At 41.8% G+C, this 19,970-nt stretch overlaps 1 protein-coding gene across 2 annotated transcripts in view; it reads left to right on the top strand.

The window, feature by feature from the left end:
• PPP3CA (protein phosphatase 3 catalytic subunit alpha) overlaps positions 1 to 19,970 on the top strand; it is a 418,818-nt gene that overhangs the window by 344,427 nt on the left and 54,421 nt on the right. For both annotated transcript variants that reach the window (XM_038769130.1, XM_038769128.1), the window contains exons 6-8: positions 804 to 943; positions 13,670 to 13,747; positions 18,031 to 18,125. In XM_038769130.1, coding sequence (XP_038625058.1) covers positions 804 to 943; positions 13,670 to 13,747; positions 18,031 to 18,125 — 313 coding nt within the window. The remainder of the gene's footprint in view (positions 1 to 803; positions 944 to 13,669; positions 13,748 to 18,030; positions 18,126 to 19,970) is intronic.

Below are 19,970 nucleotides of genomic sequence, written 5' to 3'. Positions count from 1 at the left end.
GATCAGCCTACCTGTAGCCTTGGCCTGTCAATTGCATGATTAAAATCGGAGTGGACCAAAATAAAAGAATCATTTTATTTATTAAGCGCTTTCTATGTGCCAAGCACTGTTCTAAGCACTGGGGGTAGATACAAGGTTATCAGATTATCCCACGTGGGGGTCACAGTCTTAATCCCCATTTTACAGATGAGGTAACTGAGGCACAGAGAAGTGAAAAGACTTGCCCAAATTCACAAAGCTGACAAGTGGCGGACCCATGCTTAGAACCCATGATCCTGGCTCTGCCGTTTGTCAGCTGAATGACTTTGGGCAAGTCACTTCACTTCTCTGTGCCTCAGTTGCTTCATCTATAAAAATGGAGATTAAGACTGTGAGCCCCACAAGGGGCAACCTGATCACCTTCTATCCTCCCCAGCGCTTAGAACAGTGCTTTGCACATAGGAAGTGCTTGACAAATGCCATCATTATTATTATTATTATTATCTGTCCCCCAAGCCCGTGTTCTTTCTACTAAGGCACACTACTTCTCGTGGGACTCAAAGTCTAAGTAATCAGTCTATCAATAGTATTTATGGAGCACTCACTGTGGACAGAGCACTGTACTAAGTGCTTGGGAGAGGATAATGCCACAGAGTTGGTAGACACGTTCCCTGCCTACAACAAGCTTAATCGTTAGGTTGAAACGAGAGCCAGACAGCCCAAGTGGAGCCAACATTGCTAATTGGGATGGTGTGGTTTTTTTCCCCCTGAATTTCAAGCTTCGGGAAATTAGCATTTTGCTCTCCATCTTCTATTTTTCTTAGTTAGATCGATTCAAAGAGCCACCTGCTTACGGACCTATGTGTGACATCCTGTGGTCAGACCCCCTGGAGGACTTTGGAAATGAGAAGACTCAAGAGCATTTCACTCATAACACCGTCAGGGGATGTTCGTACTTCTACAGGTGAGACACAGGCCGCCTCCTTCTGCCTGGGAGAAGGGGGTGGGGAGAGGACCGGGAGGTGGTGTCTAGAAACAACCATCAGGATGTGAAGAACAGCATGTGGGTGGGGACGGTTTCCTGTACTGTACAGGGCTAAGCACTTAGTACAGTGCTTTGCACACAGTAAGCGTGCAATAAATACGATTGACTGCATGATGTCTGGTGCTTCAGCCTCTGCCAGCCAGAGCCGGGATCACCTTGGGATTGAATCATTCCTTCAGTCATATTTACTGAGCCCTTACTGTGTGCAGAGTACTGTACTAAGTGCTTGGGAGAGTACAGTACAACAGTAAACATATACATTCCCCTCCCATACCAATGTGGACATAACTTCGGGGCCATTTGGTTACTTCTTTTCTCTCCCCCTCTTTTTTTATGGTATTTTTTTAAGCGCTTACTGTGCATAAAGCACTGTTCTAGTCGTTGGATAGATGAAAGTTAATCAGGACAGAACCTGTCCCTGTCCCACATGGGGCTTACAGTCTAAGTAGGAGGGAGAACACTTATTTCATATCCATTTTACAGATGAGGTAACTGAGGAACAGAGGATTTAAGTGACTTGCCCAAGGTCATGTAACTTCTGTGTTCCTCAGTTGCCTCATCTATAAAATGAGGATTAAATGCATGTTCTTGCCCAAGGTCATACAGCAGGCAAGTGGCAGAGCTGGAATTAGAACTCAGGTCCTCTTGACTCCTGGACCTGACCACACTAGGCTACACTGCTTCCCTTTGTTCATCTCCTCCCTCTTGTCTGTGTTCCTCTTCCTTTTTTTACATGTGTGTCCAGTACCCACCTCTTTGCTTCCTTTCTTATCCTTCCCATCAACCTCTGTCTTGGTCCTAACTCTCTCCCTTCTTCCTCCCCAGCCCAGCTGTTCTCTTCCCAGAAGCCCTTGGACAAACCTCTCCATGACTTCTCATTTCCCCAGAGGTTCATTAAACTTCCCTTCCCTACAAGACCCGTGACATATTTTCTTTCCTTCATCCCCTCAGCCATTTCCCAACCACCCTCTAGCCACCCTTACGTCTCCCTCCACCTGCCTCTAGCCAAGCCTGGATTTCTAGGCTCTGATCTCCTCAGACTTTACCCCCACCTCCCCAAGCCTCTGCCTTCTACCCCCAATCTCTGGCCACCCCCGACTCTCTAGGGAAATGTGAGGATTTCTGTGAGCTCCAGTTCTCCCTTTAGAAATATAGGTTTAAAAAGAACCTATTTTCCTTGAATTATATATAGAATGGATAACAAATCAGGGCATTTAGGTATTAGGATTTAGGATTATGGGGCAGTTTCCTTACAGTTACTAGGAAATATCGAATTGCATTTCTAAGAGCCACAAAATCCAAGAGCTCAAGTTTCATGAACATTTAAGAAACAACCAAGTTCAATAACTTTGCCTTGAAAAAGTTTTTCATAAGTTGGGAAAAGGGTTTCAGAGTCCATATATCTTAAAGCCAGCAAGAAAGCTTAAACATTGAAAAATTATACTTCTTGAATGGTCAGTGAGGTCATTTTAAAGAAAGAGGGCTCAATACCCATATATCTTTTCACTAGTACAGTCATCACCCAGACTACACTCTAGGGAAATTAATTTTATTTTTTCAGTCAAACCAGAAAAAGTCAATTATGCTGTGCTGGCCAGAAAGAGTAAGTAGTCTGATACCATATTAAAAAAAGACACTGACTAAATACGATTATGTTGAAGCAAAGTAAAAACACATAATTAAAATCCTCGAAAATGTAAAACTGAGGAACATTAAACTATAAGCTCAAAGATAAACTTTTGCAAGGTTGAACATTTCTAAAGGCTACATTGTACTTTCCTAATCACTTAGTACAGTGCTGTGCACAGAGTAAGCACACAAAAGACACCATTGATAATAAAAGGAGATAGAAATGCCCTGGGCAAATTGTGACCAAAAATACACATAGGTGTTGGGAATAAAATACTCTAATAAAGAAATAATTTAAAATTTGAAATAGAGACATATTCAGGAATGAATATAGGTTTAAAAAGAACCTATTTTCCTTGAGTAATATATAAAATGGGTAACAAATCAGGGCATTTAGGTGCGGCTTCTTCTCAGTAAAAAATACAGGTCATTCACAATTACCCAGGTTTTGTTATCCAGTTTAAAATTTTTCCACACTCTGCTTCTTTACTCTTCCTGCTTCTCATTTCTGTGTCTTGTACCATAAAAGGCAGAAAAAAAATTCCAGTCTCTCTGTTTTGCTCCTTCTTTTTGATTTCGGGATGCTAATATGATTTTTGGATTATCTGTGAATTTTAATTATCCATGCTGACCCTCCGTCATTTAACATGGGATAAACACTAGCTGTATTACTAAGGAAGGAACAAAAATATTCCTCAGTTGATTGATTGCTTATATTTTGGCAGTTCTAATGTAGTTTTACAATTCATTAGATTGTACTCCTTGAAGGTGGGGAGCATATTCTCTATTACACTCTCTCATATTTAATAAAGTGCTCTGCTTACTATAGGCATTCAAAAAATACTGTTGATTAATTGATTCCATTCCACTCTGAAAGGGTGTTTTCATTCCTCCTTGAAAAAAAGTGTTTGCTAAAAATGTAATATCTTAAAAATGTATTGTGCTATAACATTTTCATAGTTTGTATGTCCCCTGTCACTCCAATAACGTATTATATACTTTGGACAAAAAATTAAGCTAAAGTCTTGATTTCTATCATCTTGCATCTCTTCAATGTCAAAATGAACTTCAAAGTTAATATGAAAATTGAGTTAATCCCCTATTATGTTTAAAAGTACCTATTAACCTCACTAGAGAAAAAGGCAAACAGAATCAAATTGAATTCTTAAATTTTTCTCCCTTTCATGGAATTTCATGAGTTTTCTCCTATTATACATATATATTATTCATTGATCCATATATTATACACATATAATTATGCACACAGTAAGCACTCAGTGAATATGATTGATATTATAGCCATCTGTATATATTTGTACATATATGTTTTATATATTTATATAATAGTATAGTTTTTTTTATTAAACCGTAACTCCATGAACTTTTAGCTCATGAAATGAAAGCAGGATTTTGTTTCATTGGGACATATATTTTTCAGAGAGATTGAGTTTCAGTAAGCATGAATTTAAAAATGCAACATCCAAAACATATTTTCAACCTTGGATATTATATTTAGAAGCTGCTAGAATTTCAGATTTAACCTTAGCAAGTCTGTTTTTAAGGTGTTCAATATACATAAGAGCCTACTTACCTATAAATAATTTTCTCACCGGGAAGTGATTCAGGCTTCCAAGAATTCAGTATTGTCATTTTCAGAGTAAAACAAAACAGGATTCCACCCATCAAGCTCCTCAACAAACTTTGCGAGAACATGGGGTTAATATTTCCTGAAGGCATCAGATATCTTTTTAAAGTGTAAAAATTCTGTGGAGGGTATTTTTGTCTCCTCTTAGCACAGCATTTGAGAACGTTCTACCTCGTTAGAAAGGGAGATATATTCTTCATAATTTTGCCAAGCACTGTACCAAGTAAGTACTGGTACAGATATAAGATCATCAGGTCAGATACAGTCACTGTCCCACGTGGGGCTCACAATCTAAGAGGTGAGGGGGAACAGGTATTGAATCCCCATTCCACAGTTGAGGTAACAGGCACAATGAAGTGACTTGTTTGGCTCGGATGAAAGGGTTACCTCATTTCACCAAGCCAACAGCAGATCTGACCCTTTAGTTTTACTGGGGTAAGCCATTTTGGTTGAGTGGAAAGAGACTTCCTGCATTTGACATCTAGCAAATATTTCAACCAAATATTTCAGAATTCAATACAAAATCTGTACAAGCCAGAATTTGGGGGCAAGAGGAGTTTCACACCCAGACTTTAGTTAAGGCTGAAGATGTGTGTTGTGTGATTTCCAGGAATTACTGGGTCAAAAGTAAGACAATTTCTCTGAGAAGCATGACATGTCAATGAAAGTGGTCCAACTTTTTAGAGAAGTTTTATTATTAAAAGTTTCCCCTGTTCGTGTCAGGGCTGAATATTGAATTTCCTTGTCTAATATTATACATCCAGAAAGCGAAGAGAAAAAAAAATCTCTGAAATTGAAGTGACTGTATCTTAGCAACCAAAGGTGGTTAAATCTGTCCAATTCAGTGATGTCAATTGAGATGTGCTTTAATAACATAAGGTCAGACAAAGCAAAGAATGATATTTTTGCTTCTTTTTGAGGTTTCATCACATTTCGTTCACCCTTGTTTAAAACGTATTGACACTTGGAGCCATTTTGTTCAGATCTCCCCCTGCAGCCAGGAGGGAGCAATCAAAATAAGCCTATTATCTCATTAAAGTCCTGGAGCGAATTTCTTCAGAATTAGAATATTCCGAGGGCATGTCTGCGAGCATCAGAAAAGACAGATAACCGTGGGTCCATACGAACAAAGAGTCGTGGACTTAGCTTGAAATTCCCAGCTCACTGCTCGCACTGGGAAACTGAACTCATGGATGGAAGTGAACTGATAGAAAAGCCTTTCCACTGGTTCCCAACTCAACTCTCTCCTATTACTGCCCCGGTGGATTTACAGGACTTTATCCCATCACCGTATGGTAAGGGAACCAAGAGCTCACTGCCTTCTGGGAAGGCCAACTCCAGCTTTCTTCCCTGAGGTGGGGTTGGTTGAGGTGACTGTGAAGTCTGACTGCTTGCTCAGACAGAGTGGGTGTGAGGGGAGACTCCTTGTGCCCACTTCGGAGAAGAGAGGGAGTGTTCTCGATGACCAAGTGCTGGCCTCTGTTCTTCTTCCCTCTCCAGCCGGGAAACACCAACCTGTTCATAAGTGTTTGTCTGTTGAACAAAGGTGAACCTTATATATGTGCATTGTTTTTTGTAAACCTCTTTCTCCCTCAACTCCAGTCCCACACTCATTCCTCACTCCCTTACTCTCTCTCATCTTCTCTCCTCTCCTCATCCCCATCCTCTCTCCCCACCGGCAACCTTCTCTCCAAAAACCCACCCCTCACTTAACTCTGAATACTCTGAGTGTGCATTGCAATGATAATACCATCAGCAAAAACACAAAAATGCTGCTTCAGTGCCAAAATGAGTCCTCTTCAGGCCTCACCCACAGTTGAGAGTATTTCTCAAGCTGCCAACCCTGAAAAATGATTGATAATCAGAAGTACTTACTCTTCTTACATTAGAATTTCTGTCAGAAATCTAGCAAATGATGAGTTATTAGTAGGTGTTATTATTCTTAGCACTATAAAGAGAACTAAAAATGTGCCAAGGAATAGAGTCTGTTACTGAGGAGGGTATTTTCTAAAAGGACACAGACCATGGTATGCTAGAGACAGAAGAGAACAAAAGGGGCTCATTATTGCTGAAATGTTTTGCAGAATAGATGAGTTTTCAAGAGGCTTTAAAAAACACGAAAGGAGGTCGCTTGGGGTACATTGTCAAGCAAGGTTGCTCAATGGAAAGAGCATGGGCCTAGGAGTCAGAGGTCATGGGTTCAAATACTGGCTCCACCAATTGTCAGCTGTGTGACTTTGGGCAAGTCACGTAACTTCTCTGGGCCTCAGATCCCTCATCTGTAAAATGGGGATGAAGACTGTGAGCCCCATGTGGGACAATCTGATCACTTTGTATCCTCCCCAGCACTTAGAACAGTGCTTTGCACATAGTAAGCGCTTAACAAATGCCATCATTATTATTATTATTTTGGGCTGAAGCGGGCCGAGGTGGGTAGGAAAGATAAAGCTGTTAGCGTTTATGTGGTCACCTTCTTATTCCGAGCACCTTATCAACTCCAACTCCAAAGAGTATGAATTTTAGAAGTATACCTCAGAAACCCACCATATGTCAAGGGAAACTGAGGCTGTCTTTTCTTAGCCCCTCTTGTAAGCTCCTTGAGGGGAGGGATCCTGTCTACTTACTGTATTGTGCTCTCCCAAGTGCTTAGTACATTGCTGTGCACACAGTAAGCACTCAAGAAGTACTACTGATTGATTGATTCGGTCTTCTTGAGTCCACCCTCAGAGCTTGCATTTACTTCCTCGTCCCCCCTCATTTCCTCCCAGTTCGCCTGTATTGCTGATATATTTCCACTTTTTCTCCTCTCCCCTTCCTCTGTAATCCCAAGCTTATTCTTCCATTAGTTATGCCCCGAGCAATTTGTCTCATTGCCTCTCACTTTTTTGTGTTTCCAATTATCACGAATCATCTTCTTGTTTTTGGCTTGGAACTACATGAGTGATCTTGTTCAGCCCTTTCCCTGGGCCCCTCCCTGCTCTTCACCACAAATTAAAACAACTTGTCCTCCCTTTCAAGACCTTCTGTCCCTTCTTATGTTGTTTCTCTTCTTTCCTCCCACTCTCCATCTTTCCTTCCTCCTACTAGAGGCCCAGCATGTACTGGCCTCCATTTTCCTCTCTCCCACTGCTGGTAACTTGACTCCGTGTTTGCTGAACTCTTGCACCTTTCCCAGTCTGGGGAGCCAATAGCCCTTTCCTTTTTATTTACCCCTCTGAGATGAAATCCAAAACAGGAAGTAAATACGGAAAATTTAAATATGGATTTGTACAGATTGCCCTCTAGCCAGCCAAATTTTTAGAAAGTCCTTGTTTTTTTGTCTGCTACAGTATTTCATCCTCCTCGTTTTGATTGATAGCTCATTGACCAAAATACTGGGCTTTTCTGTTTTGCATGATCCAGCCACAAAACTGACCCTTGATGCCATATGAAGTAGCGTGGCAGAGCAGATAGAGCACAGGCCTGAGAGTCAGAAAGTCATGGGTTTTAATCCCGGCTCTGCCCTTTATCTGCTCTGTGACCTTGGGCAAGTCACTTTAGTTCTCTGTGCCACAGTTACCTCTTCTGTAAAATAGGGATTGAGCCTGTGAACCCCATGTTGAGACAGGGACAGCCTCCAACCCAATTTGCTTGCATCCACCTCAGCGCTTAGTACAGTGCCTGGCACATAGTAAGTGCTTAACAAGTATCACAATTATTAACTACTATAATTATTGTAAAAGAATTCTAAAGTGAAAAGAAAAAATTTCCAGTTGACGATCCTGAAATTCTTCCCCTCTCGCCACAACACCCTTCTGATTTTTATTTCAATTTTGTGTATTTGTCTTTGTGTTGTGTTTCACTGATTCATCATTCCTGATGCATCTGTAATCTCTAGACTGTGAGCTCGTTGTGGGCAGGAAACACATCTACCAACTCTGTTATATTGAACTCACCAAAGTGCTCAGTACAGTCCTCTGCACCACAGTCAGCATTCAATAAATGGAATCGATCGATTGATTTATTCATCTGTTGCAGTCCCGTCTTCCCACTCTTCAGTTGTGATCCCCTCATGGGACAGGGACCATATGTAATTCACACCTATGTAATTTTTAAAGCTAATTCTGCATTGCTTAACATGTCTTAAGCACTTTTCTGAGAGTCGGGTAGATTCAAGGATAATCCAATTGGATGCAGTCCCTGTCCCACATAGAGCTCACAGTCTACATTGGAGGGAGGAGGATTTAATCCCCACTTTACAGATGAGGTAATCGAGGCATAGAGAAGTTAACTGACTTGCCCAAAGTCACACAGCAGACAAATGGTGGAGCCAGGATTAGAACCTAGATCCTCTGACTCTCACGCCCCAGCTCTTTCCACTGAGCCACACTGCTTCTCAGTGTATTTGCTCTCAGCACTTAGTACAGTACTCTGCACACAGTAAGCACTTAATAAATACTATCACTACTGTTACTAATTTTACTACTAACAAGATGCTGTACAAAGATTTACCTGTCTTCCCAGGGCCCTCTGCACAAAGCAGCATAATTTCTCCAATATCAAACTTGGGCCAACTATGTTTTGGGCTCATTTAATAATAATAATAACAATAGTAACACAGTGCTGGGCACTGTGCTAATTACTGGGGTAGATACAAGATAATCGGGTTGGACAGACTCTCTGTCCCACATAGGACTCACAGTCTTAATCCCTATTTTACAGATCCGATAGCTTTAGCTCAGAGAAGTGAAGGTGACTTGCCCAAAGTCACACAGCAGACAAGTGACAGAGCCAGGATTAGAACCCAAGTCCTTCTAACGCCATAGGCACCTGCACAAAGACGCCTCATTTCCCCAGATCCTAAACTCAATCCATCTGTGGCCTAATGGCTGAGAAATGTATGGTATTTGTTAAGCACTTACTATATGCCAAGCACTGTTCTAAGCATTGGGGTAGATTCAAGTTAATCAGGTTGGACACAGTCTCTGTCCCACATAGGGCTCACAGTCTCAATCCCCATTTTACAGAAGAGGGAACTGAGGCCCAGAAAAGTGAAGTGACTTGCCCAAGGTCACCGGGACCGGGATTAGAACCCATGATCTTCTGACTCCCGTGCCTGTGCTCTATCCATTAAGCTACACTCCTCTATCCACAGCAGGCTATAGCTCCATTGTTCTTTCTTTTCTAAACACTGAAACGAGGCAGCAAAAAATCTTGGTTTTCAGAACAATTCAGTATATTATCTCCAGATTGTCCTTAGTATGTTTGCAACCACAGAGACCTGCTGCCATTAACATCTCTGTTCATTCTTAAAAGCTAAACCTAGAAATTCCACTTATGACATCTGGTCTCTTTGGTAATCAGGCTGTCTTCTCTGCCTCTGACGGTCTCTGGATTTGTGTGAAAACTAGAAACTTTGCTGTTTGCAGCTTTAGGGTGTTTGGCAGAAGATGTTTGAAGAGGAGGGTAATGAATTCATTATATAACTCGTGCATGAAAATAAGCCCTAGTCTACAAGCCCAGAATCGAAAACAAATGCCCCATATGAGAATCTGGCAGGGAGCCTAGGAGAAATTTAACAGGTTTCGCCCCTCTGCTTTCTTCCTTGTTGTTCGGCTTCAGAGGAAATATCACTGTTACCCTCTTGCTATGCGGTAGGTCTTCAAATCAGTGATTGATTGATCGGATTCCTTATCCTACGGCAAGGTAGAAAATGCTTTGATAATGATCCTGCCTCAGTGCTTTCCCTGAGGACAGGAGGCCTTCCCTGACATAATCCCCACTTCTGCATCGCCTTGACTTGCTCCCTTTATTCATCTCCCTTCCCAGCCCCACAGCACTTATGTACATATCTGTAATTGATTTATTTGTATTGATGTCTGTCTTCCCCTCTAGACTGTAAGCTACTTGTAAGCAGCGAATGTGTCTGTTTATTGTTATATTGCACTCTCCCAAGCTCTTGGTACAATGCCCTGCCCTGCAATCAATAAATATGATTGATTGAATGAATGAATGACAAGGGATAGAAATGAGAAGAAGATGCCAGAAGGGATAAACAAAAAACATGCTTTCCTACCTCACCAGTTGGTATTTTTTCCTTTGCCTCTGGCAGTGTGGCTTGGTGGAAAGAGCACGGGCTTGGGAGTCAGAGGTCTTGGGTTCTAATCCTGTCTCCGCCACTTGTCAGCTGTGTGACTTTGGGCAAGTCACTTAACTTCTCTGTGCCTGAGTTACCTCATCTGTAAAATGGGGATTAAGACTGTGAGCCCCACATGGGACAACCTGATAATGTTATATCTACCCCAGCGCTTAGAACAGTGCTTGGCATAGTAAGCGCTTAACAAAGAATATCATTAGTATCATTAGTATTATCATTATTAGGTACTAATCAATCAGTAGTATTTATTGAGTTTCTTACTCTGTGCAAAGCACTGAACTGAGCACTTGGGCAAGTAATAACAATAATAACAATGATAATAATGATCGCATTTGTTAAGCGCTTACTATGTGCGAAGCACTGTTCTAAGCACTGGGGTGGATACAAGGTAATCAGTTTGTCCCTTGAGGGCCTCACAGTCTTAATCCCCATTTTACAGATGAGGTAACTGAGGCCCAGAAACGTTAAGTGACTTGCCCAAAGTCACACAGCTGACAAGTGGCAGAGGTGGGATTAGAACCCATGACCTCTGGCTCCCAAGCCCAGGCTCTTCCCACTGAGCCACGCTGCTTCTCTACATGATCACTATATGACTTCCAGCCACAGAGCACTTAATGTCCATATCTGTAATTTATTTATTTCCGTTAATGTCTGTCTCCCCCTCTAGACTGTAAGCTCATTGTGGAGAGGGAATGTGTCTGCTCATTCTTATGTTGTACTCTTCAAGCATTTAGTACAGTGCTCTGTGCACAGTAAGCACTCAATAAATATGGTTGAATATGGTTGAATCAGTGACTGAATAAATGATCCCTTTTCTCGAAGAGCTTACAGTTTAGCAGGGGAGACCATCCTAAAATAAATTACTGGAACAGGGAAGCAGTAGAGTTTAAAGATAGGCACATAAGTTGTACAGGGCAGAGTTCAGAGGAGTGAATATCCAAAGTTTAGGTTACCTGCAAGGGCTGAAGAGGCAGTATTTATTCATTCATTCAGTTGTATTTAAGTGCTTACTCTGTGCAGAGCACTGTACTAAATGCTTGGTGGAGTACACTATAACACATTCCCTGCCCACAATGAGTTTACATTCTAGAGCGGGAGGCCTTCATTAATAGAAATAAATAAATAACAGATATGTACATAAATGCTGTGGGGCGGGAGGGGGGATGAAATAAGGGAGTAAATCAGGATGACACAGAACAGAGTGGGAGAAGTGTGGGAAAACAGGATGGGGAGAAGAGAGATTTATCAGTGAATTCTCACAAGCCCCACTGGTGATTTCTACTTCATAACGCTCAGGTCCAGAGGAATAAATTTTTGCGGTACGGTCTATTAAAAATCCTCTCCCGGGAGGCAACTCCTGTTTCTGGAGGAAACTTGTCATTTGTGAGCTAAGTTTTGCGAGAAGATTGAGCAGCCCAGAAGCCAAATCAAGAATGGCAGGTGCTGCCCAGGTTAGGAAATGTATCTGCAGGGCAGAAGGCGGTCAGTCCAGGATAATAGAGTGGAAGAGTGGGTTGGCTTTGCTCTGGCCTGCCTTATCAGCCACATTCAACCTAATAATAATAATAATAATAATAATAGTGACCTTTGTCAAGCACTTATTACAGTCCTCTAGACTGTAGCTCATTGCGGTCAGGGAACAAGTTTTTAACAACTCTGTATTGTACTCTCTCCCAAGCACTTAGTGAGAGGAACTCTTACTGTGTGTAATTAGAGCTCAGTAAATACCCCTGATTAATTTATCAGTTGCTGCTGAGCTCTGTTCTAATTGCAGAGGTAGATGGAAGATAAACAGATCTGACACAGACTCTGCGCCACAGGGACTCCTGATCTAAGGTGATACAATCTCACCTCCAGGAGGGCCATCTTGGAATGCGAAAGAATTTTAAGTACATATGTTTGCATGGTTGAACTTGGGGCAGGAATATGTTGAGGTGAACTATTTTAAGTTCATATATGTACAATGAAGCTGTTTCCATAAAAGTCTGCAGTCAGACAATTGATGATATTTATGGTGCGCTTTACACTCTGAAGAGCACTGTATTAAGAACTTGGGAGAGAACAAGAGTTTTAGGCATGATCCCTGCCCTCAAGGAGATTACATTACAGTCAGGAGAAAGGCACTAAAATAATTATAGATCATGTAAGCTCAGTGTGAGCAGGGAACATATCTACCAACTCTGGTGAACTCTCCCAAGCGCTTAGTACAATGTTCCACACTCAGTACGTGCTCAGTAAATACCATTGATTGATTGATTGACAGGTGAAGCAAACCAGTATTAAGACGGGCACATAAGTGCTGAGTGGGTGGATAGCCCCAGGTGTTTAAGGATCATGTGGGAACTTCCTGGAAGAGAGGAGATGTATTCTATAAATCGAGAAAGGAAAGAATGGGAAAGGATTTCAAAATTTTAACGAAGAATTTGACAATAATGTTTTGGGTTCTCACCTGCCACTTATAATTTAGGTGGATACAGTTGGTCCTAGCGCATTGTAATCGTGGATTTTAGATTTAATGGCATTTTCTTTTGGCCAGAGAAATGGAAGGAGTCAACCTAGGGAAAAGCCACCTGGGTAGTATTGAAAAATACACATTTTAGAGCTTTCAGAAGTTATGTAACCCAATTTGAAAACCAAAAGGCTGGACATCAAGCCTATTGTACTTCTACAATTGTGTGTGATGATAACTTAAATCCATCAGAGGTGTTTATTGAATGCTTACTCTGGGCAGAGCACTGTACTAAGTTCTTGGGAGAGTACAATACAGTAGCCTTGATAGACATGACCCCTGCCCTTAGGAAGCTTTCAAATATAGAGATAAGCTCTTTTTCTCCCCTTCAACACCTTGTTTGATTACCTTAAAAAACCACTGCAGCATGGAATAAAGAATTATTGGACCTCCCCCTAATATTGCACTCCCTGAAATACTTTTGTTCCAAAGGAAACTGATAGAAATTATTTTTTCTGAGCGCCAGCCTGGGTGTTGAGTTATTATATAATGACTCATCGCTTTCCAAGTGTTTTCCACTTTCTGATTATGTAAAAAGATCAACTTGGGATGCTTTCTTCGCTGAGGGGCAGACCTGTCCTCTGAGTGAAGAGCTGTGTTTCATGAATGATGTATGTTTTATCACACTTGATCAAATCAGATACTTCAGAATGTCAGAGATAAATGTGCTACTTTTGATAATTTCATAACAGGGCTTTTCTTTTCTCTTCTTTTCATCTCTGACAGCTACCCTGCTGTATGCGAATTCTTACAGCACAATAACTTGTTATCTATACTCCGAGCCCATGAAGCCCAAGATGCAGGGTAAGACTTTTTTTTCCATTCCGTTTCTTGTTTTTTAAGATTGCATCTCCCTTCAGCAGAAGAAAATGAACTGGGCTGCAGTGTGATATATATTCCTGAATTGAGGCACATCAGGGAAGGAAATACAGGTCCTTTGTGCCGCCAGGGTGCTGGGAATTCTGGGAAACAGGAAATGTGATCCTCAGGTGAACAAAAAAGAGTTCGTAGTATATCAGGGTTAAATAATGACCTATGTCAATGTTGTTGATCCATCATTCCAGCTACAAGTAAGATTAGTCCAGAAAAATACTAGTTTGAATATTATTTTTAATTTGGTTCTGTTGAAAACCCTATGTTTTAAGGACTGATTCTTCAGCCACCATTTTAGGATCAACCACTCTGCATCGAATGTTACTTGGGGCATTCCATTTTTTAAATCAGATATTTTCTCTGCAAGAAGCAGCATGGCGTGGAGAGAGCCCTGGCCTGGGAGATAGAGGACCTGAGTTCTAATCCCTGCTCAGCTACTTGTCTGCTGTGAGACCTTGGCCCAGACACTTACTAGGCCTCTGTTACCTCATCTATAAGCTGGGAATTAAGATTGTGAGCCCTTTGTGGGGTAGGGACTGTGTCCAACCTGTTTATCTTGTATTTACCCCAGTGTTTAGATTAGTGCCTGACACATAACAAGCGCTTAACCAATGCCATTAAAAAAAAAAAGAAAAGGTAACGGATCTTTCACTTCAGTTTAAGTTCAGCACTATGGATTTTTAATACTGGGTTTATTTCTTCAGAATCTTCACCTTTGGAGAACATAAATGATACCTTGTCTCCTGTCCCCTTGGATGATGATAATGATGATGGTATTTGTTAAACATTTACTATGTGTCAGGCACTGTTCTAGGGTCTGGAATAGGTTCAAGGTAACCAGGTTGGACACAGTTCTTATCTAACTTAGAGTCACAGTCTTCATTCATTCATTCATTCATTCATTCATTCATTCAATCAGTCGTATTTATTGAGTACTTACTGTGTGCAGAGCACTGTACAAGCACTTGGGAAGTACAAGTTGGCAACATACAGAGACAGTCCCTACCCAACAGTGGGCTCACAGTCTAGAAGGGGGAGACAGACAACAAAACTAAACATGTGGACAGGCGTCGTCATCAGCACAAATAGAAATAAAGCTAGATGCACATCATTAACAAAATAAATAAATAGTAAATATGTACAAGTAAAATAAATAGAGTAATAAATCTGTACAAACATATACAGGTGCTCTGGGGAGGGGAAGGAGGTTGGGTGGGGGGGATGGGGAGGAGGGGAGGAAAAAGGGGGCTCAGTCTGGGAAGGCCTCCTGGAGGAGGTGAGCTCTCAGTAGGCCTTTGAAGGGAGGAAAAGAGCCAGCTTGGCGGATGTGTGGAGGGAGGGCATTCTGGGCCAGGAGGAGGACGTGGGCCGGGGGTCGACGGCGGGACAGGCAAGAACAAGGCACAGTGAGGAGGTTAGCGGCAGGGGAGCGGAGGGTGCAGGCTGGGCTGGAGAAGGAGAGAAGGGAGGTGAGGTAGGAGGGGGCAAGGTGATGGAGAGCCTTGAAGCCAAGAGTGAGGAGTTTTTGCTTGAATTGTAGGTTGAGAGGCAGCCACTGGAGATTTTTGAGGGGAGTAACATGCCCAGAGCGTTTCTGTACCAGGATTATCCAGGCAGCAGAGTGAAGTATAGACTGAAGTGGGGAGAGACAGGAGGATGGGAGATCAGAGAGGAGGCTGAGGCAGTAATGCAGTCAGGATAGGATGAGAGATTGAACCAGCAAGGTAGTGGTTTGGATGGAGAGGAAAGGGCGGATCTTGGCGATGTTGCGGAGGTGAGATCGGCAGGTTTTGGTGACATATTGGCCCATTTTATGATGGTTTAACTGAGGCCCAGAGCAGTTAAGTGACTTGCCCGAAGTCAAACAGCAGACAGTGACAGAGCCGGGATTAGAACCCACGTCCTCCTGACTCCAGGCCCGTGCTCTATCCACTGAGTCACGCTGCTTCTCACAAGATGTGAGGCCCATGAGGAATAAGGGTTGTGTCCAATCTGCTTTATTGTATCTACCCATGTGCAGTGCCTGCACATAGAAAGTATTTAATAAATGCCATTATAATTACATGGTCTTCTCTGCTCTTGCAAAGTGAAGTCTTTCCAGTACCTGAACAGAATAGTGCAAATATAGGCAGAACAACTGCAAATTAGAATGCTAACTACAATCGGGACCTAACAACATTTCCATTTACTGAGAGTGTTCTGCTAAAGGAGCCAAGCAAATAGGCCTTTGGTTTACCTGAGGAAAAGTGGATCACAGACTAGAAAATCTGGACATGTAACTTAAATAAACAGGCCAGTCTACAAATTCGATTTGCAATGGTTGCAGTAGGGTTGATGGTGATGTTAAAAAAAACTCAAAAAACTAAGGCAGCATTTGGAAAGTACTAATAAAAATAGTAACCATGGCTTTCACTAAGAAAGTGCTAAGTACTGGGGTCGATACAGCCGGGGCACGATCCCTTATCCCACACGAGGCTTCCAATCGATCTTATCCCCATTTTGCAGATGAGGAAACTGAGGCCTAGAAAGGTGAACTGAATTTCTCAAGGCAGAGCGGTCTCTTTACACCCAGCCATGCTGGGACCCATTTAAATGATGGTTTCTATGGTTTAGAAAGAGAAGTTCCGTATGCAGGTCACTTACCCAAAGCACACAAGTACAGCTACTTCTGTGCCTTCTGTTCTTTTCTAATTTCCTTTGTGAACAAGCTGGCCAAGCCTCTTAGAACAGTATGCTTTGTTTCCAAAGAAGCAGGCCTTCCAGTATTATCCATCTGGAACAGTTGGACAGAGCATGCCAGAGACGTTACTTTTCCATTTGCTGAGCTCCATTACGGAGAAGAGCTTGCCTGCGTGTTGGAATTCATTCCCTTAAAGTAGGCAAATAAGAAATCCACTGTAAGAGCAAAGAAAGAGAGAATGCACAGTAGAGGCTAGATGGATAATTCTTACAGAAGTGGAGGCTACAGTAGGAGAGCTTTTGTCGAGTGCGAGATATGTCTAGAGGGGGTGATCGGATCAGAAGGTTTTTATGGTATTTGTTCAGTGCAACTATATGTCAGTGCAACTATATGCCAGGCTCTGTACTAAGCGCTGAGGTGCTCTGCACACAGTAAGCGCTCAATTAATACAATTGAATGAATGAATGAATGAGGTAGAAACAAACTAATCTGGCTGGGTACAGTCCACATCTTACATGGGGCTCACAGTCTTAATCCTCATTTTACAGTTGAGGTAACAGGGGCACAGAGAAGTTAAGTCACTTGTCCAAGGTCACACCGAAGACAAAGGGCAGAGTAGTGATAAGAACCCAGGTCCTTCTGACTCCTAGGTCCGTGCTGTATCCACTAGGCCATGCTGCTTTCTCAGGTTTCTAAAAGCAGATGTCTGCTATCATTCCCCTCATTAAACTCAGTAAAAGGAGCCTGCCTCAAATACATGGGTGGATTATGCCTTGATCATCTTTTTTAAGGGAAGATCTTTTCAGGAAAAATTTCTCAAGTACGATTTCAAGAAGCCGGAAGTGGTGGGAGGGGTCTTTGTTTAGGCGAAGATGCCAAATCTACTGTTCTTTGGATTATTTGTAAACTAAAATGTTATGTTTCCTATTCTATGTCTTCTGCCGGGCACAGACTTATACCAGGCTCATTGGTTTGCGTCCAAAATTCCTGCGTTTCATTTTCGATTTCTGATTAAATATAATCCTGCTGAGTTTAGAGAAGCTAGCAGACATGGGCAGTGAATGAAAAGCTAAAACGCCCCCATCTCAATATGGGAATTCATAAACATTCTTTCAGAAGATTTAAATACTTTTCTAGGCAAAGTCCAAATACTTTCTCTGATAGTGGTCTTCCATATCGGAGTGAATTTCTAGGTCCACTTGATTCTGTCAGTACTTGTAACCCTTGGCAGTAAATGGAATGTAAAAGGAGATCACTGTACAATCATTAAGCCTTGTTCTTTCTGTCAAGCTGCTGTCTGGGAATTCCACACTGATTTACCCCAGACTCAGATAGCTGTGCCAACCCACTGGGAAATAGTGTAACAAAACACTTGTCCAACTGTAAAATTTTCCCCTAAGCAGAGACCCTTGAAGAAACGATTGTCCAGTCGCCTCACTGGTCTAACAGGACTCTGTCTGAACTACGCTTGTCATTTGGAAACATTCGAGTTTTAGAAGCGACTTCGTTTTAACTTGTGTTTATTTGCTTTTAGGTATCGCATGTACAGGAAAAGCCAGACGACAGGCTTCCCTTCTCTAATTACAATTTTTTCAGCACCAAACTATCTAGACGTGTACAATAACAAAGGTAAGCCATTTCGTTTCCCTTCTGTCGGTGTTGTGGTTCTCAGACAATTCCGTACTGATTCCTGGCCCCTTGAGTCTTCAAGTCGATTTACCTCAGAAACGGCATACCATTTTTTCATCTTTTTTTCTTCAGGATTCATTTGTGTGTCAATTTTTGCTGGTAAACATTAATGATATCTTGCATTTTCTCCAGAGCCAGGGAGTATGGACTTTGAGAAGCAATTATATCTGTCTTTATACTCTGTTTCCCCTATCTGTAATTGAGTTTTGTGTCCAGTAAACTGTAGGCTTCTTGAGGGCAGGGTTTTATTGCGCTCAAATAAAATGCCTGTTTTATTGTACCCTCTGAGTGATTAGTATGTTACTGTGAACAGAGTAAATGCTCAGTAAATACTATTGATTTATTGATTCTAATCGGCAGGTGTCATTTAGGGAAGGGTTTGTTAAACTTACACCCTCAGCCAGAAGAAATGTTGACCCCTCCTAGTTCTCTGATGCATGTGACCATACTGCTTCACTTCATTCTCTCTCTTCATTCGTATTCATTGAGCGCATACTGTATACAGAGCACTGTACCAAGCACTTGGGAGAGCACAGTGTAACGGTAAACTGACACATTCCCTGCCTACAACGAGCTTACAGTCTAGAGAGGGAGACAGATATAAATAAATAAATTATGCCACAGTCACATTATTTGTTAAGCATTTCCTATATGCCTTGGTTCTGTGGTAAATATGATACATATCAATCTGACACAATACAATCAGAAGACAATTACTCTCCCCTCCTTCAAAGCCTTATTGAGGGTGTATCTCCTGCAAGAGGCCTTCCCAGACCAAACCTGTCCTTTCCTCTTCTCCCACTCCCTTCTGCCTCACCCTGACTTGCTCCCTTTGTTCTTCCCCCCTCCCAGCCCCACAGCACTTATGTACATATCTGTAATGGATTTATTTGTATTGATGTCTGTCTTCCCCTCTAGACTGTAAGCTCACTGTGGGCAGAGAATGTGTCTGTTTATTGTTGTACTCTCCCAGGTGCTTAGTACAGTGCTCTGCACACAGTAAGTGCTCAATAAATACGATTCATTGAATGAATGAATCATTGAATGAATTGATTGATTGATTAATTGATGAGGAAGCAATGGGATTTCAGTAAGTTGTGTTTTCAGTGTGAGAGGGTTGTAGCGAATTGTGTCCCAAGGTTCAGTTTTGGGTTGGAACTGTTTCAGAATATGATTGTTGCCAACTTGTACTTGTACTTCCCAAGCACTTAGTACAGTGCTCTGCACACAGTAAGCACTCAATAAATACGATTGAATGAATGAATAAATGAATGAATTGTTATTGGTAATGGGATATAAGGTGATCTGTGGCATTGGTATCTTTTCACCCGCCTCTTTAAAATATGAAGGTAAGTGATCGATCATAGTTCTTGATTGCTTCTGCTACTTTAGCTCGATTATTTAGGTTAGTGGGAAATGAGGACCTGCCAGTTTCTATGTATTATTTTTTTCCAGAATTAATCCTGAATGCTTGTATCATCTGCATTAACAGTTAGATGGCATTTAGTAAACATGCATAAACAGAAACCGGAGAAAGTAGTTCTTGGGAGCCTAATTCATTTCCGGGATTTTTGTGGTTAATCCTCCTGAAATTGATACAGAGTGAAGAGAAGCATAGCCAACAAAGGAAAGGCAGTTGGAACCACCTTTCTCCCAGGGCAGAGTGTGCGATGCAGTCAGAGGGTGGGGTTGGCCCGTGGAATACCTCACCAGTTGCCAAGAAGAATTCTGGTCTAAAGGGAATGAAACTGAAACTTCTGCTGAGTGAATGAAAACCCACATCTG

The sequence above is a fragment of the Tachyglossus aculeatus genome, chromosome X5, assembly GCF_015852505.1.
Source record: "Tachyglossus aculeatus isolate mTacAcu1 chromosome X5, mTacAcu1.pri, whole genome shotgun sequence".
NCBI lineage: Eukaryota > Metazoa > Chordata > Mammalia > Monotremata > Tachyglossidae > Tachyglossus > Tachyglossus aculeatus.
The sequence above is the reverse complement of the archived record's forward strand: the minus strand, read 5'-3'. Positions and strand labels throughout refer to the sequence as shown.